We start from the raw sequence: 27,560 nt of genomic DNA, 5'->3' as shown, positions 1-27,560 counted from the left end.
TCTGCTAAAACCGCATGGTGATTCTCTTGCAGGGTTGTGGGAGTCCCCACGCTGCTAAAGCAGCGTTGTTCTCCCCCCAATGGCTGCTGTGTCTGGGTTTAAATCCCCGCGCCAATCTTCCTCTGCAGCCTCATTTCCAACTCCTCCCACACTTGGCCTCACATGCCAGAACTTATATCCTTCCAGCTTTACTGGGCTGCCATTGTGGGTCTGGGCAGGTGGGGCCCCATGTTATGGAGCCAATCATCTCCAAGCTCTCACATAGGCACTATAACTAGGGGGAGTTGCCTCCCAGTTACATCTTGGAGGGAAGTTCCTTCCATCCCCCTGGCTCAGAGCATGGCCACAGCTATTTAACATATCTATGCAACCAGTTAAAGGTTATAGATGGTGTTAAATGACCATGCCAGAGGTTAGCTGCAAAGGTTAGTTGCTATGCAAAACAGCTCTGAATGGCCCTGCTCCTTGTGTCCCTTCCCCCAACTCACACCTGTGGTGGAGGGTGAGGACATCCTATATATCTTTCTAATATTTCCTGGACACCTTGAGTTCTGGACCCCATTACAAATCCTTCTTTTGGGGACCCTCTGGCTGCACCCTCCTACACTTGCGCCCGCTTTTCCTGACATAAGTGTTGTTTCCTGCTCTCCCCTGTTACCAAGTGTGGCAGAGAATGATCTTATACCCGGGCACAGAAAGGTTTGTCTAGAGGCCTGGGATATACCCCTGGATGTGATGTGAGTGATTTGGCCTGAGTGTATGAATGTTGATAAAGGTGCACTTTGCCAAATTGAAAAGGTGTCTAATAAAGAGATGAAGAAAAGGAAGGAAAGGGAGTGAAGGGAGAAGAAAGATAGTGGAGCTGGAGAAAGGAGGAGACAACGAAGGGGCTGGCCAGGAGTTGGGCGGGGAAGACAGGAGAAGGAAGGCGCTTCCCGAGCAGCGAGCAGCGGCAGGGTTCGTGCCAACAGTGGGGTTTCTGTCCCGGGCTGGATGGGCCACAGGAAGTGTTTGACAGATGAGCTGGCCTGTGGAGCGGTGACCTGGATCCCAGTGGCCCTGCCAAAAGGAACCAGGTGGCTGGCCAGCTTCCTTGGAGAAAGGAATGCAGGCCTTCCTCCCTCAAGCAAGCTAGTGAGCATCTCGGGCACCACTGCCAGTGCCTCAGATTCGAGGGGCTTTCTGGAGGGATGCCCTGCACATGGTCAGGTCAGGGGTCCCTGCTATGCAGTGGGTGAGGGCTACTTCCTGAAGGTCACCATTTAGCCTTGGAGTCATCTTTTATTTCCTGTTTTTGCCAAGGACTTCAAGTTCAGACACGATGGGAGATACTAGTCCTTAATAATTATCCCATTGTGTTAAGCCAGGAACATTAAAATGAAGGGAGAATAAAAGATCACTTGATCTCTCAAAAAAGCAATGTGTTACTCTTTCTTGTCATACAAAAATTTAACACTGTGTGATTACAGGTAATATTAATTTCCCTCATTATACTCCTGTGTTTTCCAAACTTTCTATAGTGAACATGTATTAATTTTAATCATTTGAGGGGGAGAGAGAGTGAATGCAGTTTTTCAAAATCTCTTCTAGAAATAGAGTCACTTCTCCCCATACTGTGAAAAGGAGTATTATCTTTCTCCCCACTGTTCTCTGTGGGAAGCCTTGGCACCGTAAGCAAGCTGTCTGTCAGATGGCAGAGCAAGTGAGGGCAGCCCCAGTGTCTGAGCCCACGTCCTCCCGGACTGGGCCTGCTTAGGTTTCTGGGCAAGAACGCTTCTCCCCGGAGCCCGCTGCTATGGGATTGGAGATGGCCCGGGCCATCCCCTCTCGGTCACTACCCAGCTGGATGTGTGACCTCAGGTCAGTTCCTCGGGACCACAGTCCCATGCCTTTATAACAGAGTTGGTATGGGCTGAACCTTTTCCTCCTCCCTTGACTGCAGTTCAAAAGGAAATCCGATCCCCTGAGTGAAAAAGCTTCAGGACTGGCCCACTCTCAGCCAGGAGGCAGAAGCTCCAGGGAAGGGTGGGGCCTGCCTGCTGAATTATTCAGGGTGCTCCCCTGGCCCTGCAGGGTGTGTGGGGGTGTCCGGCGGGTGAGATGTCTGCAGTGTGTTCCCAGGTCACCTGGTGCACACAGGCCAGGGCCTCGTTCTGTGACCACCTCAGCAGGAGAACGTGGCCGAGCTACGTGGACATCAGCACTGCTTGTGCACTGCATCTCCCTGTGGCTCAGCCCTTGCTTTGCCACACCACCTCCTTCTCCTGGCATGCGGGGGTTGAAGCCTGTGAAATAAATCCAGCAGTTAGAGTTGGGCAGACAGGACTGAGCCGCCCAACTGGCTGCAACTGTCCCTGAAAACAGAGCCCACAGGCAGGATTGTCACTGTGGCCTCTGATTCCAACCAGGCAGTGCTGCTTAACTCTAACAAAAGAAAGAAAGAAAAAGAAGAGAAACAGGCATGAACACTCTAGCATTATTTGTTTCTGTTCTATCGAGGCCTTTAAACTTTCATTTGAGTCACTTGGCAAGGGTGCAGAAACTGATACTATATAAACAGCTGCACTGGTGTTTATCCCTCCACCATCGCTTGGGATTCCCAAGGCATCAAGAGACCTGCCCTCTGGGACGGCTGCCCTGAGACGGGCGAGGAGGGAAAGACTGGAGGACTCTTGGCCAGGTGTTATCAGGAATGGGAAGTCCAAGCAGAGGTCGGAGCTGTGGCCAGGCACCCACCTGTGGACCCATGCCAGTGCCCTCTGTGTTCCCCTTAGTTTGTGCAGTTCCCCTTTTTGGCTAACTTCTCCCGTTCCTTCCCCCACTCCCGGCCCTCTGTCCTTGCTGTGGTGGCTGGGGATTAGCAGTTCTCTGACTGGCTGCTCCTTGTCCTGGTGAGAACCTCTCTAACTGGGGTCCCCAGGGTGGACAGCTGGGGCTTTGCACTCAGCAGACTTGTGTGACATCTGCTGAGACAAAGGCTCCCTCCATCCCCTCCTCACTCTGGGTCCTCTGACATTCTCAGCACAGCTTCTGACCCGAGCACTGGCTCAGCCACAGGCACAAGCACCCACTTGGACCCATTGTCTGCGCCCTTGATTTGCCAGCATGGCAAGGGTTTTTGTAAGTCCAACAGCAGATGATTCTGCAACCCAAGGACTTTGAGTTTTGAGCATATACCTCCTGCCCCTTCCCTTTCTTCTCACCTTTCCCACCAAGTGCTTCTGTGGGAACCTTCCCTCCTGCTCAGGTCGGGCAGTGTCTGCAGGGAGGCCCTGCTGCCAGGCTGCAGTTTATGCATGCCATCAGCCTTGTCCCTTCCACTGAAGGCAGTAAGCCCGTGAGTCCGAGTCCGCAAGGTGAAGTAGCACTTGTGACCCAGCCTGCAGGGGAGAGTTCCCACATCTCATCCAGCCTTAGGCACACAGTTCCCAACAGCCAGTCACTCCAGGGCACAGCTGAGTCACCCTTTCTGCCATCTCTTGCTGCTGGTTACAGATGAACCCTAACTTGGCCTCTGTGAACTCAGAGGCAGCCTAATAATTTCTGTGACAAAAAAAAAAAAAATGTACCACAAGGTGGGCGTAGCAGCACAGAGACCTTGCAGCCCAGGGGTGTCTCTCCCTTGGAGCAGCAGTTGGAACTGTGTCCATTGAGCCAAAAGGGGCTTGTACAGTCTCCTCAGAGTCCTTGCATCAACAGCCTCCATGCCACACGGCCCCTGGCCACGCCCTGCCAATTTGTGAGGCCCTGCAGACACTGTTTGCCTGGGTATTGTCTGCATTCCGGGCCCTGTACTTGAAACCTGCAGGCATCGTGGGGTCAGTCCCAGGGAGTGTCCATGTGACCAAGTGCATGGAGCCCAGCAGAGCACGCGCCAGAAGCCCTGGGGCACGCACGTATTTATATGTACAAATAAAGGTCTATTTTAGAGCGATCAGCTTCAAAACACAGGAAAAAAAGCCACTTTCTCCTCTGAACTTAAATGGCTTGGAAAAAATATATACAATTCGTAATTGCCTGGACACGCTCAAGGAGACAGCAAGTTGGCTTGGAGGGAATCTTTGTTTTGGAGCATTCTGTTCCTAGCAGGTTAAAATATGTCCTTTTTAAAAAAGAGAAGAAAGCTGGGCTGACCAATAAGGAAATTTCTATCTAGAGTCATGGTTTTAAATGCTGTCCAAAATGTTCTTTGCATGGGTCTGGCCATTTAAAAATGAATAAACACAAAATTACATTTCCATTTCCTGGAGTCCATGTTAATTGTCTTTACGACATTGTCTAGAGAGAAAAAGAGCGTTCACAAAATGCAGCCATGGGAGAGCCTTCCCCCAGACCCAGCCTCCCCAGGGATGAAGGAAGTCCTGCCAACCCTCCAAAATGACTTCCGAAGCTCCTTTCACCAGAGGCCCTAAAACCACATGGAATATTTCAACTGCTGGTTTATAGGGACCTGGGATCCTGTAGGTCCCCATGACCAACCAGCGGACTCTAGGGCTCCTCCCCACACCAGCAGTGGGATTTCGAGAGCTCCTCTTAGTGGGCAGAGGCCCCGCAGGAGCCTGTCAATAGAGGAAATGCAGGCTCCAGCCACAGGCACGTAGTGACTCTGAGTGCAGTCCCCCTGGATACAGGGCTGTCGCTGCTCATGTGGTTTCTGAAGCATCTCTGCAGCACCTCATTTGTGATTTGCTTCCCAGAATTTCCCCATCTTGGACCCCTTTCTGTTATTTCTCCATCTTCTCAGGTGTCCCTTTTGTTTCAGAAAAAAACACAGGACAGGCAGAAAAGTGTAATCAGAGCCCAAACGCTGGCTCACATGAGCCCCTCCGGTAACTCTGTCCACTGCCACGGCGGGGCCCTGGGCTGAGACCTGTGACTCCGGGATTCTCCCCTCAGCTGACTCAGATCCTCCAATCAGCCTTCGTAAAACCTCAGTCTCCCCTTTGTCCAGTGGAAAGGACAAAATGTACCACCCAGTCATGTGCTTAAAACTGTGGGATGTGTTCATGGGGAGCACGTGATTCCGATGATGACGTGAGTGGTTTTTCCTTCCGACAGCTGCTTGCATCAAGGGCTCACCAGAGGGAGGGAGGGGAAAAAAGAGAAAGAAACATTGATGTGAGAGAGAAACATGGACCAGTTGCTTCCCATATGTGCCCCGACCAGGGATCGAACCCACAACTCTTTGATGTACAGGATGATCATCCAACCAACCAAGCCACCCAGTCAGGTTGCAAGTCATTGTCTCTAGCAATGACTGACGTGATTCAAACATCCTGGTGAAGCTGAAATATGAGAATAACCCCCCACCCCCTACCCCCACCCCCACCCCATTTTACTGAGACAGGTATGTTAAGGAAGGCTACCAGGTCACTGGTGTGGAGCCCCCTAACCTGACTCCTGTGCCCCCACAGATCCCCGCTGGCCCAGCAGCTCTCCTTTCTGCGTGGCGGCCTCCTGAGCAACCTCTACCTGCAGGCGCCTGCACCCACGTGCCCTGTACCTCTGCTCCAGTGGTTGTTTCAGGTGAGAAGCTCAGGCCTGCCACTAGATGGCGGGAGCGTTCTGGCCTGCAGCCTGGCAGGGCAGGCCAGGAAGGGGGAGGGACTGCGGGGTGTGTGCCTCTGCTGAGTTGGTCCCCAGCTAAAGGAAGAGGAGGGAGGAAGGCCTGTGATGGCCGAGTCAGGGAGGTACTCTGACCACCCTGTGGTCTCAGTCCACCCCTGACCCAGGGCATGTGCCTCACAGGGTGCTGCTACCTGTGCCACCAGAAGTCCTCTCTGTGGTTCTGTCTCTGGTACTCTATGTGTTCCAGCTCATCTCTACTCCATGTCACAGGTCCTGGCTCAGGGCCCACCACAGCCCTGTAGCACCCTGGAGGTGTGGGGACCCTCTTGAATTTCAAGCTGGGGGTGCTCAGGTATCTGAGCATTTCCCTCCCTCTGTGGAGTTGTCAACTGGGAAAGCCCAGAGCAGCCGCCATAGCTGCCCGTTTTTTTCCCTGCTGGTGCTGCTGAAACATTGCACTTGGGAAACCACATTCTACCCCGGGCCTGAGACCTTCACACTGAGAAAGAGGGTGAGGAGCCAGCAGGGACAGCCCAGGAACCAGCTGCTGTGGTCTGAATGCCAGCCTTGGCACCCACCCAGGGCCATCCCTGTCTGGGGAGGGCAGGTCACAAGTACCAGCTGGTCTTATTCCTGCCAGTTGGAGCCTGGATCCCAGCTGTAAATTACAGCCGGCATGCAGGGTGGATGCCTTGTTCAAGGAAGTCGGCTTCGGCTGATGGGCTGCCTTCCAGAAAGAGCCCTCCAGCTCTCTCCTTCCCATTGCCCCTCCCTGCCCCAGAAGAAAAAGACCCCCATGGTGCCTGGGGCTCTTGTGTATGGCTGTTGCCCTCATCCCTCCCCCAGGCCCAGCGGGATTATAGGCTAGTAATAGGGAACAGTGTGGCCATTCTTCTCTGCCCCCATTAGTGCAGCATCTCTGTGCTCCATGCACACAGTGTATGACAAAACACACAGTTGGGCATTGGAAAGCACAAAGGGCCCGTCTGAGACATCGCCCACAGAGGGTCCTTGTTGTGACCCTGACACGGCATGGACTGCCTTGGGAGGAGTGAGCCAGCCCTGCCCCATCTCTTCTCCCACCTCTGTCGCCCCAGAGGAACCATACAGCAGCAGACCCTGCCCTGAGGCCACACAGGCCGTGTGCATTTCCACCGCTGCCACTTCTTGCTGTGTGACCTTGGGCAGGTTATCTAGTGTCAGCCCTGTGCCTCAGTTTGCACTGTGCAAACTGGGGCTGAGAGTCCCATGAGGAAGTCCTGTGGCCTGTCTTGTTTTTTTGGTCCCCCCAGAGGTTCTGCCCTGGGGCCTGGGCATCTTCCAGAAGGAATGTTTGTGCAGAGGCTCCAGTTCTCCACTTTCAAGAAGGAGACACAAAAGCTCCCCACTCCCAAAACTGGGCCCAGATCAGTGAAAGGGTACCCTTGACCTTGGGAACCTGCGGGCAAGACTCTGATCAGCATCTTTGTCTCTGGAGGGGAAGGAGGAGCAAGGCAGCACAGTGACCATGTGACTATCACGTGGTGGTACCATAGACCTTCCCAGGATGGACCCTGCCACTTCACTTCTGAGGTTTTGGTTTTCTTGTCACTTGTAACAAATGTTCCCACAGTAACAGCAGCATCCATTCATTCACAGACATCTATTGAAGGTTGGCTACATACTGAGCTCTAGGGATGGAAAGATTTGGGGAATGGTATCCCAGGTGCATGTCTAGAATGTGGCCGTGATGCTCAGCGTACATCTGAACCTTGCTGTTATGTGGACTCTGATTGCAAGAGGCAGAAATCCCTGGGGCTCCCTGAAGCTGCTGGGGGGATTCTTATAAAGGTGCAGGGGTGGGGTCCTCAGGAGGAGCAGGAACCAGAATGGAGAAGGGTTGGGATCCTAGGACAGGCCTTGGCTTTTTTTTACTCTGCAGACTCCATGGCCATGTAAATTCACAGGAAAGAGAGCCTGATTGGCCTAAGAGGGGTTAAGTGACCACCCCCAACCCACCCCGTCCAATCAAAGACAATGGCGAGCAGGGTCACTGGGCAGCTGAAGGCCCGCCTGTCCCCCCCCCCCGTGGCTGACTCAGAGCTGGGGGTGGGCAAGCAGGGCACACCTCCCCAAACCTGGTTGTTGAACTGTTTCTTTGGAAAGAATCTCCCGAGGTCCCATGGGTACTAGGTCCTGCTGCCAGCCCCCTTGACCCCTCCCAGGGGCTTCAGTGGGGTGTACAGTGGGCATTGGGTGAACAGGCTTTGGCCTTCGTGCTCATGAATTACATAAACTTGTCACTGGAGTCCTAGAGTGTACCTACCAGGTTAGTCTAGCTGGGGAAGTGGACAAAAGCACATAGTATATGCTCTGAATTTATATTCTGGTTGGGAAATGATCAAATGTCCAGCTGTGAAGAAGTTAGGGGAAGTATAAAAGGAGGAGGAGGCAGAGTTCTGGTATCTTAGGTCAGATCCCAGGAAGCTGACTCTGAGACGTGGTTTCCCAGCAGATTTCCGGTGCGGGGGATCATTCTCAGTGGCCACTGTGATAGCGAGGGAGAGCAGCGGGCCTGGGTGGAGGCAAAGCAAATGTGAGAGGATCACAGCCAGTCCTATGGGGGCCTCTGGAACTGGGGTGGCCCTTTAGAGGTCACCCCACAACTAATGGAGGCAAAGGGTCCAGCCGAGGCCAGTTATCAGACAAAGACCTGCCTAAAGCCCTCTTGTGCAACACACTTAATTCAAATTTGACTTAGGTGACATCCTAAGATCTCCTTCCTGAAGCAGGTTTCTCTGAATTTCTAGGGCAGGAAATCAGGGAAGGGTCAAAGGTATTTTCTGAGTCTCTTGCTTCTTGATAAACACCTTAAAATCAATATCCCAAAAAGCAGCTTTAGGGTGGTGAAATTTGGGTCCCTTGGACCCTCAGACTCAAGGAGCCTTCAAGTTAGGATCCCAGTGAGTTTGAGTCAGGTGGGCGACCTGCCACCCCCACTGCAGCCCAGGCCTTGCTAGGGGCTGCCTTCAGTACCGAGAACCTCCTGGAGCTGGTGGCCTAAGACGACCCTAAGTTAAGGCACTGACCTGGGAATGATGGAGGATCACAAAGATCCTGGCCTGTCATCGTTCAGCAGACTTTCAAGGTCATTCTCTTTCCTGCAGCTGGGCCCTGCCCTGGAGGGGCGTGGCCTTGACCAGAGGGAGTGAGGCAGGGACACAAGATTCCCTCACAGGGAGGTGGACAGAGTAGGAAGTTTGAAGTCACATAGACCTGGGATTGAATCCTGGCTTTGTGATGTAAAAGCTGTGTGACCCTGGGAAAAGCTGCTTGACCCTTCTGAGCTTGGTTTCCTCATCTGTAAAATGGCAATAATGACACCATCTTGGAACCATGTGGACTTGTGGGTGTTAAATGGGAATTGTTTGCTGTGGAGCAGTAAATGTTTACTACTGTTACAACACAGGAATGACCCAGCTAACCTGTTTCTTCTCCTAGCTGCTGACATGGCCTCCAGAAACGTCTTCGAGAGCCTTTGGCCTCCTGTGGGATCTCAGCATGGATAGACTCTTCTGTCCGTCTGGTCAGTGCTAGGGTGTGGGATGGAGACTTTCGCCCTGAGTACCCGAGCTTGAGAGCCTGGATAGTACACAGCACCCAGTCTCCCTGGAGCCTGGCGTGCATGGGATGTGCCAGTGGGGACATTGTGTCCCTGGGATGTGGAGACGTCGGACCATCTTTGGCTCTGGCTCCCACGTTAGTTAAAAGCTAAGCCAACAGGCTCTGTGACACCTTGATCTGGCCTCGGACGCACGTCACAGCAGCCAGGTCCAGATGACTTTACAGACTGCTGGGATCCCAGAACAGTCTGGAGGGCCAGTTCTCTGCATTTAAGGGCACAGTTCTTTCTGAACACCTACATCAAATCAGAGATGTCTCTTGGTTGAGTTAACCACAGGGGTCCTGAAGCCTCGTTCCCACTAGCAGCCCACCTCGGCTTCTGAGGCGTCTGTGGAGCCCCTGAGTTTGGCCTGGGCTGAAATGAAAGCCTCACACATGTACCTTGGACCTGACATTTAAGGGGTGCCCTTAAGTCATCTTTACACTTCAAGAAGTTCAAAGTTCACAGAAGTGATTGATTTTCCCTTTAGTGGCTGCGCCCTTCCCAGGCTGTCATCATTTCATACCTGAACCCAGACACTTTGGCACCAAAAAAATATCATGTAGCCAGTTGAAAGCTGCGTACAGTGAGAGGGACTCACAGGTGTTCAGACACTGCCTTTGCTCACTGGCTGTAGTCTGCCCACCCTCCCACTGAAACACTAAAGGCATAGCTCTCAAGGCCAAGGTTAGAAATCCATGATATGCACCATTAACACCCCACCAGCCCTTTGAATTTCTGCTTTTGTGCCTTCCTTGCTTCTAGAGTTGGCTGAGCTCGGGGCCAGCTGTCAAATGAGAGCATTCCACACTCCTGACCCCTCTTCCCTTCCCCACCCCCACGTGTAGGCCCCTCTGAGGTTTTCTGAACAGCACCAGTCTCAGCATCCTCTCCCTTTTTGTAACCTCTGCCCCTGCAGTAGGGCTGCCCTTTTGAGAGCCCCAGGGCCACCTCTGCAGCATGCCTGCCCTTTTGGGGAACAGAGGCCTGCCTTGTCCTGCTCTTCTCCTCCAGGCAATGGTATGTATCTCCTCCTGGAGAGGCAGAGGGGGATGTCCCACTCTTCTTTGCTTCTTGTCACAATGTCCTTGATTCACTGCCCTCCATCAGATGGGCCAGGAACCTGCTCCTGAGTTCCCAGCTGGTTCAGCTCTGCCCCCTCGACTCCAGAGCACTCCTCATGCATCATGCTGGGGTTCTCTCTCCCTCCCGTTGGAACAGAGACTGGCCTAGAATTCCAGGTCCAAGGTGGAATCTTGACTAATTCAGAGGAAGCCAAAGACCAGGTCCACAAAAGAACTGTAAGCAGACTCTTAAACAGACAGCAACATTACTCACAACAGCCAAAAGGTGTCCACTGATGGATGACTGGGTAATAAATCGTGTATATACATGCAGCGGATCATCACTCAGCCTTGAAAGGGAAGAAAACTGTGACATACATTCTACAACATGGATGAACCTGCGGACCTCATGCTTAGTGAAATAAGCCAGACACAAAAGGACAAATACTATATGATTTCATCTATATGAGATGTCTAGAACAGTCAAAATTATAGGGACCGAAAATAGAATAGTGGCTGCCAGGGAGCAGGGGCGGAGGGAATGGGGAGTTAGTGTTCAAGGCTCACGGGGCCTTCTCAGTCTCAGCTTGGGAAGGTGAACAGCTCTAGAGGTAGGTGGTGGGGAGGGCTGCACAGCAGTGTGAACGCACCGAACACTACCAAACTCTACACTTAACAAAGGTTAAGAGGCAACATTTGTGTTATATGCTTTTTTACATAATTTAAAAAATAAATAAAACAGCCACATCCAGATCCTAGAGCCAGGTGCCAAGAAAGAATTTACCAAAAGCTGGAGCTGAAAATCAATCCCCTAGTTCAGGAAGCATTTGTAAGAGTACATTAGATACAGCATTGGTACAGACAGAAGTCCTGCTCCTTGGATTTGTCAACAACTTAAGGCGCTTTGACTGTCTTTGTCATCTGTGGTAAGAGAGTCCTCTGGGAAAGAACTGCGGGGCTGCCTCCCTCCCAGGAAGATCTGTGATTGTTGTGTGTTTTCAAGTTGCCTGGCCTTTCTCTTCTGTAAAATGGGGAGATGTGTGTGTGTGTGTGTGTGTGTGTGTGTGTGTGTGTATTTATGTCCTTTCCTGGAGTTTGTGGTGATCTGCAATCCCTCCCAGGCCATGCTGGGAAGGTTCTTATCCCACCAGGCTTCCTGAGCGAGGTCAGGATGGAGGTGGCCCAGAGTCTCTGGAGAGTCTGGGATGCCGGCTTCAGAGCTGACTGTTTTCAGGTGTGCTCCCAGTGAGTGGGCCTGAGGCTCCCTGGACTACTGAGTATGGTGGGAATTATTTTCCTGGATTGACAGCCACATATAACCCGTTAAGAGTTCCTTGGTGAACTTGGAGGATGGATATCCTAGACATTGCAGGGAGTGTTTCTTCGTTTATTCAGAAAACATGCACCAAGGGCCTCCTGTATTCGTGTACCTCACTCCATGGCAGAGGGAGATACAGAAATGAATAAGGCAGGATCCCTGCCCTCAGGAGGCTAACGGCCAAGTAGGAGGGGGTGATGGCACAGTTACAGGAGGAGATAGAAGGGAGGCTCTGACGAAGCTGTGGGACTTCCAAGGAAGGGGAATTACTTGTAGATAGATGGAGTTGCATGGGGAAGACAGGAGTTAGGAAGTAATTTGTAGAAGAGGGGCCAGTGATCCATCTCTCAGAAGACATGTAGGGCAGGGATTGCAAACTCTGTTGCCTGTAGAGACCAAGTGAGATCCATGACTAGAGAGCTTCTGCTCACTCTAAAGGGCTGGCTTTACAGTATTGCCAGATCTCTCTCTCCATTTTCAAGACAGGCTGTGTTTTAGTTAGGCCATGCTTTGACTGTAAGTAACCAAGAGCCAAGTAAAAGAAGTTTATTATCTCATGTGACAAAAATTCCAGAGGCGGGTGGTTCCGTGGTATGTCCAGCAGATCTGCCGAATCAGAGCTCTGGCTCAGCTCATGTGTCTCCCTTCTCACGCCTGCCCCACAAGACTGCAAAAAGACTGTCGGAGTTCCAACCACCACCATGTTCTCCGGGAACAACAGTGTTCAGGGCAGAGAGAAGGGTAGAGGATAAAAAGTCATAGCTTCTTGCACTTTTCTCTCTTTTTATCAGAATATTCTTTGCATTTTGTTTCATTAAACAGAACCAGAGTCTAGGCTATAGAGGACATTTCCCATATTTTCTGACCCTAGCGCCCTTTGAGCCCCTGGCAGTATCTGAAGAATTTTGGTTCCACGAATCCTACTTCTCCAACATAGAATCTAGGACACTTACTTTTCCAGCCTCCTTTCAGCTACTTGAATTTTCAGTTGTGGAATTTCCATTTAGTTCTTTATTTTTTTAATATATTTTTATTGATTATGCTATTACAGTTGTCCCATTACCCCCTTCATTCCCCTCCACCCTGCACACCCTCTCCCACCCACATCCTCCATTTAGTTCATGTCCATGTGCCATAAGTTCTTTAGCTTCTACATTTCCTATACTATTCTTGCCCTCCCCCTGTCTATCTTCTACCTACCACCTGTGCTACGTATTCTCTGTACCTTTCCCCCGTCTCTCCTCCTCTGATTGCCCTGTTGCTAACCCTCCATGTGATCTCCATTTCTGTGGTTCTGTTCCTGTCCTAGTTGTTTGCTTAGTTTGTTTTTTGTTTTTGTTTTGGGTGTGGTTGTTAATAATTGTGAGTTTGCTGTCATTTTACTGTACATGTTTTTTATCTTCTTTTTTCTTAGATAAGTCCCTTTAACATTTCATAAAATAAGGGCTTGGTGATGATGAACTCCTTTAACTTGACCTTATCTGGGAAGCACTTTATCTGCCCTTCCATTCTAAATGAAAGCTTTGGTGGATAGAGCAATCTGGGATGTAGGTCCTTGCCTTTCACGACTTGGAATACTTCTTTCCAGCTCCTTCTTGCCTACAAGGTCTCTTTTGAGAAATGAGCTGATGATTTTATGGGAACTCCTTTGTAGGTGACTGTCTCCTTATCTCTTGCTGCTTCTAGGATTCTCTCCTTCATTTTTACCTTGGTTCATGTAATTATGACGTGCCTTGGTGTGTTCCTCCTTGGGTCCGACTTCTTTGGGACTCTCTGAGCTTCCTGGACTTCCTGGAAGCCTATTTCCTTTGCCAGATTGGGGAAGTTCTCCTTTATTATTTGTTCAAATAGCTCTTCCACTTGTTGTTCTTTCTCTTTCCCTTCTGGTACCCCTATAATTTGGGTGTTGGAATGTTTAAAGATGTCCTGGAGGTTCCTAAGCCTCTCCTCATTTTTTTTGAATTATTATTTCTTCATTCTTTTCTGTTTGGTTGTTTCTTTCTTCCTTCTGGTCCATGCCATTGATTTGAGTCCCAGTTTTCTTCCCATCACCATTGGTTACCTGTGCCTTTTCCTTCATTTCACTTAGCATAGCCTTCATTTTTTCATCTAATTTGTGACCAAATTCAACCAATTCTGTGAGCATCCTGATTACAGTGCTTTGAACTGTGCATCTGATAGGTTGGCTATCTCTTAGTCACTTAGTTGTATTTGCTGTGGAGCTTTGATCTGTTCTTCCATTTGGGCCCCCCCCTTTTTTTTTAATCTTGTCGTGCCTGTTACATATGAGGGGCAGAGCCTTAGGTGTTCACCAGGGCAGGGCTGTGTTTGCTGGGTTGTGATGCTGTATGTGCGGGCAGGGTCTGAGAGGGAACAATGGTACCTGCTCTGCTCTCTGCCTGACTTCAATCCCTTCTGCTGTTTCCCACAAGCAAACTGGGCCCTTCTGGTGCTGATTCCCATGTGGGTGGGCTTGTGCACATTCTAGGACCCTGTGGGTCTCTCCAACACACTCTCCTGTGAGGCTGGGAGTCTCTCCCTGCACCTCAACCCCCCACAGGTGTTTTCAGTCAGTGCCCCAAGGCTCTATTTCCCAGGGCTGGGACCCTGGGTTGAACACAGTGCCTCACTTCATAATCGCCGCCTCGCTGGGTCTGCCCATTGCCACCCTATACCCGGAGCCTGCCAGCTGCCACCTGCACACCCAGGGTCCACGTGCTGCGGTCTTGCACCCCCAGGATGCCTTACACACTGGGTTCCACTGCTCTTTGTGCCTCGACCCCTCTCTGCCCATCTGCCCGACCCTGCCCCTCCTACCGGTCTGGATGAATGTGTCTATTTTAAGTCCTTGGTTGTCAGACTTCCATACAGTTCAATTTTCTGTCAGTTCTGGTTGTTATTCCATTTCTATATTGTTGTTGTCCCTGTCTTGGTTGTGTGAGGAGGCACAGTGTGTCTACCTATGCCTCCATCTTGGCCAGAAGTCTCTAGTTCTTTATTTTTTAAATAGTTTCTATTTCTCTACTGGGATTTCTTGCTCATTCATTCAGTATGAGCATGTTGGCATTTACTGCCTTGAGCCTATTACAGCAGCTGCTTTAAAGCCCTTGTCTATAAGTCTAACATCTGGATCATCTGATTCATCACATGGAAAACTAAGTATGAATGTGAGCATTTATTTAGAATAACTAAAGAAACCATGGACCAGAAGCTGAACCTTGGGAGGTTCAGATCTCTTTCTCCTAGTCTTACAGGGGTGTCCAACCTGTGGCCCATGGGGCACATGCGGCTCAGGATGGCTGTGAATGCAGCTCAACACAAAATTGTAAATTTGCTTAAAACATTATGAGATTTTTTTGGTGATTACATGGCACAATGTATTTAATATGTGGCCCAAGACAACTCTTTGTCTTCCATTGTAGCCCAGAGATGCCAAAAGTTTGGATACCCTTACTAGGACATTTCCCAGAAGTATTCCCATACAAAAGCCTGCTGATTGTGCCACGGCTCCTTACCTAACCTAGAACACTGACAGGGTCACCCAGGTGAGGGGCCCGAAGCTCAAGCTTTATCATCTTTATGGTTAATTGGCTTCTGCTCAAATAGCCGCTCCCGTTTCTGTTGCCTGTGGCTAAACCTTCTGACTGCTCCAGTGGCCACCCTAGACCAGTCTCTGGAAAGGTAAGCGGGATGTTGTGGCTCATGTGCTGCAGTGGGCCAGCTGTTCCTGAGCAGAAACCAGAACAAAACCCAGCTTCCTTTACCAGGGAAGGAGAGGAGCGTGGCTCTTGGATAAGCAGCCAGCTGCCATAGCCAGAATGTGGATGTTTATGTGAAATCTCTTCATGGTAGCTAATTCAGTTAAAAAACAAAAGCAAAAACTCCCACTGTGGACCCATCTGCAGACTCTTTTTGACAGTAGATGGTATATAGCTCCACTGATTTGCAGCCTTGGGAGGAGGATTCAGGTGCAGAGAGATACAAGGGAAGCAGAGAACGGTATAACACAGAAAAGGAGGTGGAGAGAGTGGGGCTTCCTTCCAGGGGGCAGTGCAGGAGATAAGACGGAACATTTGGGACCAGAGCTCAGAGGACAGTGGGGACATTGCAGACACAGTTAAGCTTAATATTTGGTAAAACCAGGACAAAATTATTGCTGTTTTAGACATAATTCACATACTATATAATTCACACTTATAAAGTGTGTGATTCAGTATGGTTCATATTTGTTCAACCATCACCATTATCTAATTCCAGAATGCTTTCATCACTTCAAAAAAGACTTCATACCCATTTACAGTCAGTCACTTCTCATTCCCACTCTCCCAGCCCCTGGCAACCCCTAGTCTATGGTCTGTCTCTGTGGACTTACTTATTATGGACATTTCACATAAATGGAATCCGATTGAGTCTGGCTTATTTTACTTCACATAACTTTCAAGGTCCATGCATGTTGTCCTATATGTCAGTACTTCACTCCTTTTTACAGCCAAATAATATTCTATTGTATGGATATGCCACATTTTATCCATCAATTGATGGACACTTGGGCTGTTTCTACTTTGGGGCCATTGTGAATAATGCTACTATGAACATTTGCACACAAGTGTTTATGGGGACATATGTTTTCTGTTCTTTCGGGTACATACTTAAGAGTAGAGTTGCTAGGTCACATGGTAATTCTATGTTTAACCTTTTTTGAAGGACTGCCAAACCATTTTCAGAAGAGGCTACATTACTTTACATTCCCACCGGCAATGTATGAGAGTCCCACTTTCTTTCCATCCCCGCCAACATTAGGTATTGTCCATCTCTAGTGGGTGTGAAGTGGTGTCTCACAGTGGTTTTGACTTGCATTTCTCTAATGACTAAAGATGTGGAGGACCTGTTCATGTACTTATTGTCCATTTGTGTGTCTTCTTTGGGAAAACCTCTGTTAAAATGTTTTGCCTATTTATTTATTGAATTGCAGGAGTTCTTTATATGCTCTGGATACTAGATTCTTACTAGATATATAATTTGCAAACATTTTCTTCCATTCTGTGGGTTGTCTTTTTACTCTCTTGATAGTGTCCTTTGATGCACAAAAGTTTTTAATTTTGATAAAGTCTAATTTATCTGTTTTTTCCTATTGTTGCCTGTGCTTTTGGTGTCAAACAGGATACCATTGCTTAGTCCAAGGTCATAAAGAATTTCCCTTATGTTTTCCCCTAAGGGTTCCTTAAAATTTTTAAAAATTTATTTGAGAGAGAGATGAGGGGAGGGGAGGAGGGATGGAGGGATGGTCGATTCTTGCATGTGCCCTGACCAGGGCTCAAACCTGCAATCTTGGAATAGCAGGATGACACTCTAACCAGCTGAGCTGCCTGACTAAGGCTCTTCTAAGAGCTTTATAGCTTTAACTGTTACAATTAGGTCTTTGATCCATTTTAAGTTTATTTTTATATATGCTATGAGATAGGTGGTTCAATTTCATTCTTCTGCACATGGAAATCCAGTTTTCCTAGCATCATTTGTTGAAAAGATTGTTCTTTGCCCATTGAATTATCTTGGCACCTTGTTAAAAATCAAGTCTGATTTTTAACTTGAGTTTATTATTGGACTCTCAACTCTATTACATTGGTTTATACATCTGTTCTTATGCTAATACCCCAAATTCTTGATTACTGTAGCTTATAGTATGTTTTGAAATTGGGAGGTATGAGTACTCCAAATTTGCTCTTTTCAAAATTCTTTTGTCTACTTTGGAACCCTTGTATTCTGTATGAATTTTAGCATTTGCATGTCGATTTCTGCAAAAATATCAGCTGAGGTTTTGATAGTGATTGTACTGAATCTGTAGATAACTTTGGGTATTTTTTAAAAGATTTTATTTATTTATTCTTAGAGTGAAGGGAAGGAAGGGAGAAAGAGAGGGAGAGAAACATCAATGTGTGGTTACCTCTAGTGCACCCCCACTGGGGACCTGGCCTGCAACCCAGGCATGTGCCCTGACTGGGAATTGAACCAGCGACCCTTTGGTTTGCAAACCGGCACTCAATCCACTGAGCCGATCCGGCCAGGGCTGGGTATTATTGACATCTTAATAATATTGAGTCTTCTATCCATGAACATGGAGTATTGGAATATCTTTAGTTTCTTTCAACAATGTTTTGTAGTTTTCAGTTTACAAGTCTTATATTTCTTTTATTAAATTTATTCCTAAGTATTGTATTTCTTAAGGCTATTATATATGGAATTGTTTTCTTCTTTTTTTCTTTTCAGATTGTTCCTTGCTAGAGTATAGAAATACACCATATTTTTGTATATTGACCTTGTATCCTGCAACCTTGCTGAACTCATTTATTAGCTCTAATAGTTTTTTTTTAATAGCAGAATTTGGTTTTGAAAGCAAACATATTCTTGTGCAACTAATTGCTTGAAAGACATGACTCATGTTTCTTTAACAAACATGCTTTGGCTGTGCCAATGCAGGACTGGCCAGTAACGCTAGTGCCGATCATATCACGCCGAGTATACAGCAGTGCCTGGAGAAAGGGAGCTCCATCAGTGAGATCAGAACCCTTCAGAAGAGGCGTAAAACATGTGGAGGTTCTTTCCCATTAGCTTCTACAACAATGTTGTTCATTCTTACCTACCCATTCCCTTCTCTAGCAGCTTCTAAGAATTTCTGTAGGAGAGGGAGAGTGTAATAAAATAAAATGACTCTGGCCAGTACATTCTTTGGATATTTTTTAAGTAGGCGAGAAATTCAGCTCTCCAAACAAATCAGTTTTATTTTCACGAGCAGTGTCTTTGGACACTTTGTTCTTCCTTGTTGGGTCAGCATATTTTTCCTTTTGTCCCCAGAGCTCTAGTATTGTAGTCACTGGGGCTTTGGGACCGTCTTGGACAGGCCCATGTTTTGTGGGTAACTTTCTTTTCTGCAGTTGCCTGCTTTCATTCCCTCTCCTTCCTCCTCTCCCTTCCTTCCTTACTCCCTCCCAGATAATATTTATAAGGTTGCTTCTTGGAAAAAGAAAAAAACAAAAATGTCCATAATCTCACTAGCCAAGTAACCACTGTTGTTATTTTTTAAAGTACTCTGTGTACCAAATGCAGGAAATTTACATACTAGAGAAAGATGCAAAATGCAAAGTGAATGCTCCCTCCCCACTTGCTCCCCATGGCCACTTGCTCTCCCCGATACTCATTGTTTACAGTCTCATGGTTATTTCCAGGAGCAAAATGAATGCACAGGCCACATGATATATGTTTTTATACTTACAGATTCATTTACACCATATTTCTTTTGCTGCCTCAGTCAGCAGTACAGTAATCTGAAACTGCCTCCCATGGAGAGTTACTCTTCTAGGAGTTTTCAGTCCTCTCCCTGGAGGTCAGGAGAGGTCAGAACCCACAAAAGGCAGGTCAGGCAAGGTTTTCTAGACCAGGAGTCTCCAGAGCTGGGGTCCTGGAGGTGGGATGAGCCACCAGGGTGCAAAAAAGGAAACATTAATGCATATGTTTACATTTTAGCCCATCTTTAAAAAACAGTTTTATTGAGGTTTAATTGACATATGTTAACCTGTACACATTTAAGGTGCATGGTTCATACACTTAACATATGTATATACTCATAAAACTGTCACCACAAGTGTGGTAATAAACATGTCCATCACCTCCAAGGTGTTCTTGTGGCCTTTGTAATTACTTCATCTCTCCCTCCCCTTTTGTCTGTAGGAAACCACTGATCTGCTTTCTATCACTACAGATTAGTTTGCACTTTCTAAAATTTTTCTAAAATTTTATATAAATGGAATCAGGCAGTGGGTATTCTTTTTGTCTAGCTTCTTTAACTCAGCATAATTATTTTGAAATTCACCCATGTTGCTGGGTGTGTCCACAGCTTACTTCTTTGTACGGTTGAGTAGCATTCCGGTGTGGAGATGGACCAGTTTGTCTCTCCGGTCACCTGCGCAGAGGCATTTTGGTTGTTTTCAGTTTGGAGCCCATTCAGGTAAAGCTGCTGTGAACATTCTGACGCAAGTTTTCGCGTGCACATCTGCTTTCTTTCCCCTAGGGGTAAATGCCTAAGAGTAGATAGGCTGGGCCTGGGGGTAAATGAATGTTTATGTTTTTTAAGACCTTTACAAATTGTTTTCTAAAGTGCTCACACCATCACCCACCAGCAGTAGGGGAGAGTTCCAGTCACTCCACATCCTTTCTACCACTTGTCATAGTCAGCCTTCTCAACAGTGGGAGCTCACTGTCTTTTTAACTGGCATTTCCCTGATTCCTGATAATGTCTGCATCAGTGTATTTCCATCTGTATCTGTAACAGACATCTTTGGGTAAAGTGTCTGCTTAGTATTTCTGCCCATTTTCTTATTGGGTTGTCTTTTTAAACTTTGACAGTTCTCATCTAGTTAGAATTCTTTGTCAGATACATGTTTTTCAAGTATTCTCTACCAATCTGTGGCTTTCCTTTTCATTTTCATGATAGTGTCTTTGGGAGAACAAAAGTTCGGTTTTTTTTATTTTAATGAAGTGCAATTTATTGATATTTTATAGTTTGTGAAACCTGGAGCACTGAGATTTTTTTCCTGTTTTCCTCTACAATTTTTCTAATTTATAATTTTCATAATTAAATAAGTTTTGTAGCTTATAATAAGCCTTAAATTTAGGTCAGTGATCGATCCATTTTGAGTTAATTTTTGCTTATGATGTAAAGTAAGGTTAATTTACATACAGCTATCCAATTGGTCCAGTACCACTTGTTGAAAAGATTATCCTTCTACACTGAACTGCCTTGGTTCCTTTATCAGAAATCAGTTGATCATATATGTGTGGGTCTATTTTTGGACTCTATCCTATTTCACTGATTTATACTCCCACTGTTTTGATTGCTGTAGCTTTATATGTGTGAAAATCAGGTAGTTTAAATTCTTCAACTTTATTTTTCTTTTTCAGAGTTTCTTGGCTCTCTAGGTCCTTTGCTTTTTCATACAAATTTTAGAATAAACTTGTCATTTACTATAAAAAAAATCTTTCTGGAGTTTTTATTGGAATTGCACTGAGCGTATAGATCAATTTGACATCTTAGCAATGTTAAGCCTTCCAATCCATGAACACAGATGTCTTTACATTTATTTAGATCTTCTACAGTTTCTTTCAACATTTCAGTGTACAAGTCTTATATTTCCTTTGCTAAATTTACTCCTAAGTATTTTATTGTTTTAGATGCTCATAAATGGAATTTTTTAATTTTATTTTTGGATTGATCCTTACCAGTGTACTAATATACAGCTGATTTCTATATATTGACTTTATATACTATGACCCCAATAAACTCCTACTTTGCTGAGAATTTTTATCAGGAACAGCCATTGGATTTTTGAGATGACTATATGATTTTTCTTATTTAGTTTTTCAGTGTGGTAAATTACATTGATTGATTATTGAATGTTTATTCTTTCATCATGCCTTCTGGAAAAAATTCTACTTGGTCAAGATGTATTAACTTTTTATGTGTTGTTAGATTCAATTTATGTGTTGTTAGATTAAGAACCTTTTGCGAAGCTTTTGTTAAGAACCCTTACATTTATGTTCATGAAGAATATTAAATTGTTGTTTTCTCCTTTTGGTGTTAGAATCAGGGTAATGCTGACTTCTTAGAATGCGTTGAGAAGTATATCCCTTTTCAATTTTCTGAAACAGTTTGTGTAGAACTATTATTATTTATTCTTTAAATGTTTAGTAGAAGTAGCCAGTGAGGCTATCTGGGCTTTAAGTTTTCTTTGTGGGAAGATTTTTAACTACAAATCTGATTTTTAACATAGCTATGTGGCTATCTACATTATGTACATCTAATTTGTGTCCGTCTCACCCAAGCTGTCAAGTTTATCAGTGTAGACTTTTCATAATGCTCACTCATTGCCCTTTTAACGTCTGCTGGACTGGTGAGGGGTCCTTTTTCTCACTCCGATACTGGAGTTTGTCTTTCCCTCTTTTTTTTTCCTGATCAGTCAAGTTATAGGTCTACCAATTTTATTGATTTTCTCAAAGAACCAGCTTTGGGTTTAATTATTTTTCCTTATAGTTTTTCTGCTTTCTGCTTCTATTTTTACTATTTCATTTCTTCTGCTTCTTTTAGGTTTTATTTGCTCTCCCCCCCCCCAGTTTTTTAAGGTGGAAACTTAGCTCATAGTAACTCATCTTTTTCAAATTTTCTAAGTTATATAATGGACATATCATGTTAGTTTCATGGTACATTTACATAGTTCATAAATACATACTTGTTGGAGATATAAATTAAAATTTTTTGTTTTCCTCGCCCAAGGGCATTTTGTCATTGCTGAGAAAGAGAGAGAGAGAGAGAGAGAGAGAGAGAGAGAGGGAGAGGGAGAGAGAGAGGGAGAGAGAGAGACATCATTGTGAGAAACATCAGTTGGTTGCCTCTTGTACATACCCTGACCAGAACCTGCAATCTAGTTATGTGCCATGACTGGTAATCGAACCTACAACCTTTAGGTTTATGAGATGATGCTCCAACTAACTGAGCCACACCAACCAGGGCAAATAAGATGTTTTAATGACAGACATGCACATCAGAAAGTTTGGAGACTACCAAAAGCATTCTTTGATTGGAACTCTGGGCTGACTCACTGGAAATTTTGAGCAGAGATATATCTTAGGAACATGGAATGCAAGACTGGTGACAGAGCATTGGATGGGGTGGGTGGAGCAGAGACAGAATGTGGACAGCTCCCCCCGGGGAACAACTCCGTGGCAGCATAGGACAGCATCACCCCACAGGTGGAGGCAGTGGTTAGACTGGCAGAGTCGTCACCTAAGTGGCCAGCACCAGCTTCTTGGGACTGTTCTCTGAGTCAGCAGTAATGACAGATGTACAGCACCTGGTGCATAGTGGGCACTCAAAACACAATAGCTGTTTCAAAACAAACATGTATTTTGTCATGAATCAGAGCTCATCAGATAAACTGAAGGAACTGAGTAAGTAGCACCAATGTCCTGAGTTCTGTGTGTCCCTTTTCTTAATTTGTATAGTTCTGCTTTTGCCATTTCTATTCCAGATGGTGGGATTTGACTTTTCTTTTTGTTTTCCCAGATGGTTTTTAAGCAGTCAGAAATCCTTTTGTCTACAGACCCAGTAGATACTTTCTGTCCTTCACTGTCTTGTTAGGAGTTGCCTGCACTTCACCTGATCTGCCTCTCACGGTGTGCAGGACAGCCCCCGACTGGCATGGCAGGAAGCACTCCGTTCAGAGCCTCCTGGAGCGTCCCAGAGTGGACAGCTGCCCCTGAGGCTCCATAAGGCCTTGTTAGTGGGTCCCATCTCCAGTGGCAGTGACAGTAGCCATGGACACATGTGGGTACCCTTCACTCACTAACTTCACAGGGTGAGTGCTGCTATTCCCAGGCCCAGAAAGGTGGCTGGGACCCAGATCTGCCACCAGCTATGCTCTTAATCCCCACACTGGTACTGTGAGAAGGTAGTGTAGACCCAGACCGGCAGGAAAACACTGGGAGGACCAGCCAGGAGATCCCATCACCCAGCTTTTTCGGAGTTGTCATCGGCTTGGCACAACCCCTTGAAACTCTCCAGTTGCAATGCAACTATAACAGTAATTCAATTTCATAATTGATCCTCATTTTAAAAATATCAGTTGTGATAATAAAAGTAATTTTATTGAAAATAATAGCTAGCATTTCCAGAGAACTGTGCCAGGCACTGAACCCAGGACTTTGCCTCACCACATTTAATCACCACAGCAATCCAAGTAGGCAGTACTCTTTTCCCATTTTACAGATAATCAGGGTTGGAAAGCCTGAGCTGCACACTCTTTGGGTGACACACACAGCCTCCCGTGTGCTTGACCAGACCCTAGTCCAGCTCACTGTTTCATATTCGCTCTTGGTCTCTGTGCTCCAGGCTTGCCAGCCTTCTTTTCCTCCCAGCTTCTTCTTCCCATCGTCCCCTGCCTGCCTGCACACCTCCCTCCTCCCAGCAGCTCCCTGCTTTTGCCTTCTCAGCTCCATCTTCCCCACTGGCTCACCTCTCTGGACCTCTGCCTTGTACCCCATGTCTAGTCCCCCTTCCCTCTAGACTAACACTCCTTTTCTACTCTGTGGCTCTGGTCATAGTTAATAGTGAATTCTTGGTTCACGTTGTCTCTCACATTAGGCTGTGAGCTCCAGAGCACAGGGGCCATATTATTGCTTGTTTTTGTTTAGCCTTTTTTGGAGTTCCTGGCAGCTACATGAGCCAGGTACACAGCTGGACTCAGGTAGTACTTGTGGAAGGAGAGGATGAGTCTTGGAAAACATGTGCATTGCCCACGGCAGACATCAGCATCTTGTCCCACCAGCTTCTCTGACCCCGATGGGTCAGTCAGCTGTGGAGCTGTGTATGCCGGCCAAGCCCTGGGCATGTAGTCTGGTCATCTGAGGTCAGGACACAGGGTCCTCTGGCCCCATGGGGACAGACATGTGTGCTCTACTCCAGCCCAGCCAGCATCTGAAACATTTGCCTCCTGACTGCCACTTTGTCCCCGCTCCCTGTGCAGCCAGGTGGTATGGCACCGCTCTTATAGGTGGCCAAGGTACAAGTGGGTTAACCCTGTAACACATTGGAAGAGTACCTGGCCAGGATTTATTACAGCTCCGGGTGATTCTCCTGTGCAGCCAGGGTTAGGGGGACTCTGGCCAGGTGTAGAAATCTCTTGGTGGAGTGGAGAGGAGCCATGCAATGATGGATTATCCCACCTCTTTAGATCAAGACTCTCAACCCACCTTTTAAAAAGTGGGGGAAATTACTGTAACTGACTTGAACATGTTTATCTTCAGAGAATGGCAGTGCACACCCCCTGCCCGCCCGTGCTCGGCCTTAGCCACCACAGTGTTTAGCCGTTGCTGAGTTTCACAAGGCATGGAGGCCAGAGTCCTGTCCTTGAGGTGGGTCTGCAGTGCAGCCTGGCTGTGGTCATTCTAAAACCTCCCAGCTGATTCCAGTAAACAGCAGGGGCTGAGCACCTCTGAGCCACTGTGCAAGGCCAAGGGCTGGGTGTGTGTGAGGAGCTGGGCTGCCTTCCCTTCATCCTCCCCTACTCTACCTCACCCGTTTCCACCAGTGGAGCGTGTGAGGATGGCCAGTGTGCCGTGTTGGAGTGAGGGCCACACTTTCCTTAGCTCTGCATTCCTGAACTTGGCTGCATATTAGAACTACTGGGGAATTTTCAAAAATCCCAAAGCCCAAACCGCACCGCAGACTAATTAACCACAGACACTGGGGTGGGACACAGGTGGCAGCCATTTCTCCCAAAACTGCTCCTGAAGTGATTCCAAAATGTGCAGTCAAGGCTGAGACCCTCTGCTGTGTTCCTAGCAGTGTCCTTGGTCCAGAATAGAGCACACACCCTGGTCTCCAGACGCTGCTGTCCCTCAGATGCAGGCCTGTTGCCATGCTGCTGGGTGTGCCCGCCCTGTGTCTCCTCCCCTCCCCTCCCTTCCCCTCCCCTCCCCTCTCCTTCCCTTCCCTTTCCTTCTTTTCTTTTTTCTTTTCTTTTCTTTTCTCCTCTTCTCTTTTTTCACTCCCTTCCTTCCCTCCTTTTGTTTTTTTAAAAGAATTCTTTGTTGTTGCTGTTGTTGTTGTTATCATATTTTAGAGCAATTTTAGTCTTTCAGAAAAATTAATAGAAAAGTACAGAGAGCTCTCTCTCTCACACACACACACACACACACACACACACACAGTTTCTCCTGTTAGTAACATCTCACATTAGTGTGTGTCTCTATTATGATTGACGAGCCATTCATGAAACATTATTAACTGAAGACTGTTGTTTAAATTAGGATTCACTCTTTGTGTTGTATATTCTGTGTGTTTTAATAAATGTGTGATGATATTGCTCCACCACTGGAGTCTCATACAGAACAGCTTCACTGCACTAAAAATCCCCCATCCATTCCTCCCTGCCACACCCTGGCCTCTGCAACTGCCAGTCTCTTACTGTCTGTATAGTTTGCCTTTTCCAGATGTCATATAGTTGGAACAGTATAGTATGTGGCCTTTTCGGAGGCTCCTTTCACTTAGTAATATGCACTGGAAGTTTCCCATGTCTGATAGCTTATTTCTTTGTACTGATCAATAATACTCCATTGTCAAGATCAACCAGTATGTTTATCTGTCTGTCACCTACTGAAGGACATCTTGGTTGCCTCTAAGTTTTGACAATTATGAATAAAGTTGCTATAAACATCTTTGTGCTGCTTTTTGTGTGGGCATGCATTTTCAACTCCTTTGTGGAAAATACCAAGGAGTGCAGTTGCTGGATCATATAGTGAGCCTGTGTGTAGTTTTGCAAGAAACTGCCAGACTGTGTTTGAAAGTAGCTGTACCATTTCGCATTCTGCCAGCAATGAATGAAAGTCCTGTTGCTCCACATCCTGCCAGTATTTCAATGTCTTCTGTTTCATTTTATTCCACAGATCAGGAATATTTCAAAGTCTCAGATTCAGAAATCCAAAGTGAGAGAGAACCTCATGAGCCATGTACTCAGGAAAAGTCCCACACACACACCACTGGGGAGCCCTCTGGTTGAGTCCAAATTTGTCTCAAGTCTTGCTTTCTAAACTTTGACTGGTGATCTGCTAGTGCCTTCCTGAGTCACACCAAGAGGGCTCCCCATCCTTAACAACAACTTAAGCATGCGTGACGAAGTGGCAAAATGAGGAAGTGGTTGCCTGGGGTTGAGATGTAATAGCTGGGCCTCTTGCAGCCATTCTGGACTGTGAGGTGACCTTGGGAAGGAGTGGCACATGCCAAGACTGGCAGAGCAGAAGGTGGGCACCCAGGATCCTACAAATCAGTCAGATCCCTATACTAGTGTGGCCCACCTACCTCTGGACTTCTTTTCTATCAAAGAGAATTAAAATCTAGCCTATTTAAGCCCAGGTGGGTTTTTTGTTTTGTTTTTGGTCTTTTTGTTATTTGCAGGTGGACCTAAATCTATCTGAGACCAGTGTTCAGTGGTTTGGCACAGTACAAGTCTGCCCTGCACATGAGTGCCTGGAGTGCTTGACTGTGTCAGGTGACACCAGGCAGTAGTGTGAGTTACAGAGGGCAGAAAAGAGGAGAGGTAGCCTGGGGACGGCATCACTTACCCTGAACACACCCTCCCTCCCATGAATAAACAGACCGGGCTGACAGAGGCTGTGTGTGACATGTGGCTGGGAGTGTGTGCAGGATGTGTGTGCGGGATGTGCCCGTCCGGATGTATGGGCGTACCTGGGGGGTGGGTGCAGGCCGGGTTACACAGGCAGGCAGAGGGATTGTGGGGCACCAAAGGGAGGGTCTTGTCTCAGGAGGAATGGGGAGCAAAGGGAAAATGAAGAAGCTCACAGGTGGGCTGCACAGTGGACAAGAAACAAAAAGAAGCTTCCAAAAGAAGGTGGGTAGAGCAGGTCTGGAGCAGGAGCCGTGGGGGTAAGAGGCCAGGAACAGGGAGTAGGCCAGGGCTTGTCAAAGTCCTGCTGGACGCCAGCTCTGCTGTGAGAGGCCCTGGCACTGTGGTTGTGCCAGTGAAATGTGTGCGCTTGTAAAATATGGACTCGATAGGATTTTGCCTTTTCTGCCACATAATGGATCCCTTTGGTAACATCACCCCCTCCCCGTACAACCAGCAGTCTACAAGGCAGCCAGTCCCTACCCTCGGCCTTGCACCCACCCTAGCACCCTGGGCTCCTTGCTGGGCCTGAAGGGAGGAACTGTGTCCTGGCCTCAGGTCCCTGCAGGCTCTTCCTTCTGCCTGTGACACCACTCCTGGTCACCCTGGCCACCTTTCTCCCATGCCATTTTAGCACCCAGCGTCATCCGTGTATTGACTTGTCACGTGCACTGTCTGACTCCCCACCAGTTCATCAGCTCCATGAGACCAGGATCTCTCTCTCTCTCCCTCTCTCCCTC

The 27,560-nt window shown here is 47.2% G+C and overlaps 1 protein-coding gene across 1 annotated transcript in view; it reads left to right on the top strand.

Moving 5' to 3' along the window:
* FAM178B (family with sequence similarity 178 member B) overlaps positions 1-27,560 on the top strand; it is a 91,675-nt gene that overhangs the window by 11,923 nt on the left and 52,192 nt on the right. The window contains exons 6-7 of the mRNA XM_045828544.1: positions 5,415-5,526; positions 9,049-9,133. Of these exons, the coding sequence (XP_045684500.1) occupies positions 5,415-5,526; positions 9,049-9,133 (197 nt within the window). The remainder of the gene's footprint in view (positions 1-5,414; positions 5,527-9,048; positions 9,134-27,560) is intronic.

This window comes from Phyllostomus hastatus, unplaced genomic scaffold (genome assembly GCF_019186645.2).
Source record: "Phyllostomus hastatus isolate PE091 unplaced genomic scaffold, TTU_PhHast_1.1 phas_scaffold_78, whole genome shotgun sequence".
Lineage (NCBI taxonomy): Eukaryota > Metazoa > Chordata > Mammalia > Chiroptera > Phyllostomidae > Phyllostomus > Phyllostomus hastatus.
Note: the sequence above shows the minus strand (reverse complement) of the source record. Positions and strands in the feature narration are given on the sequence as shown.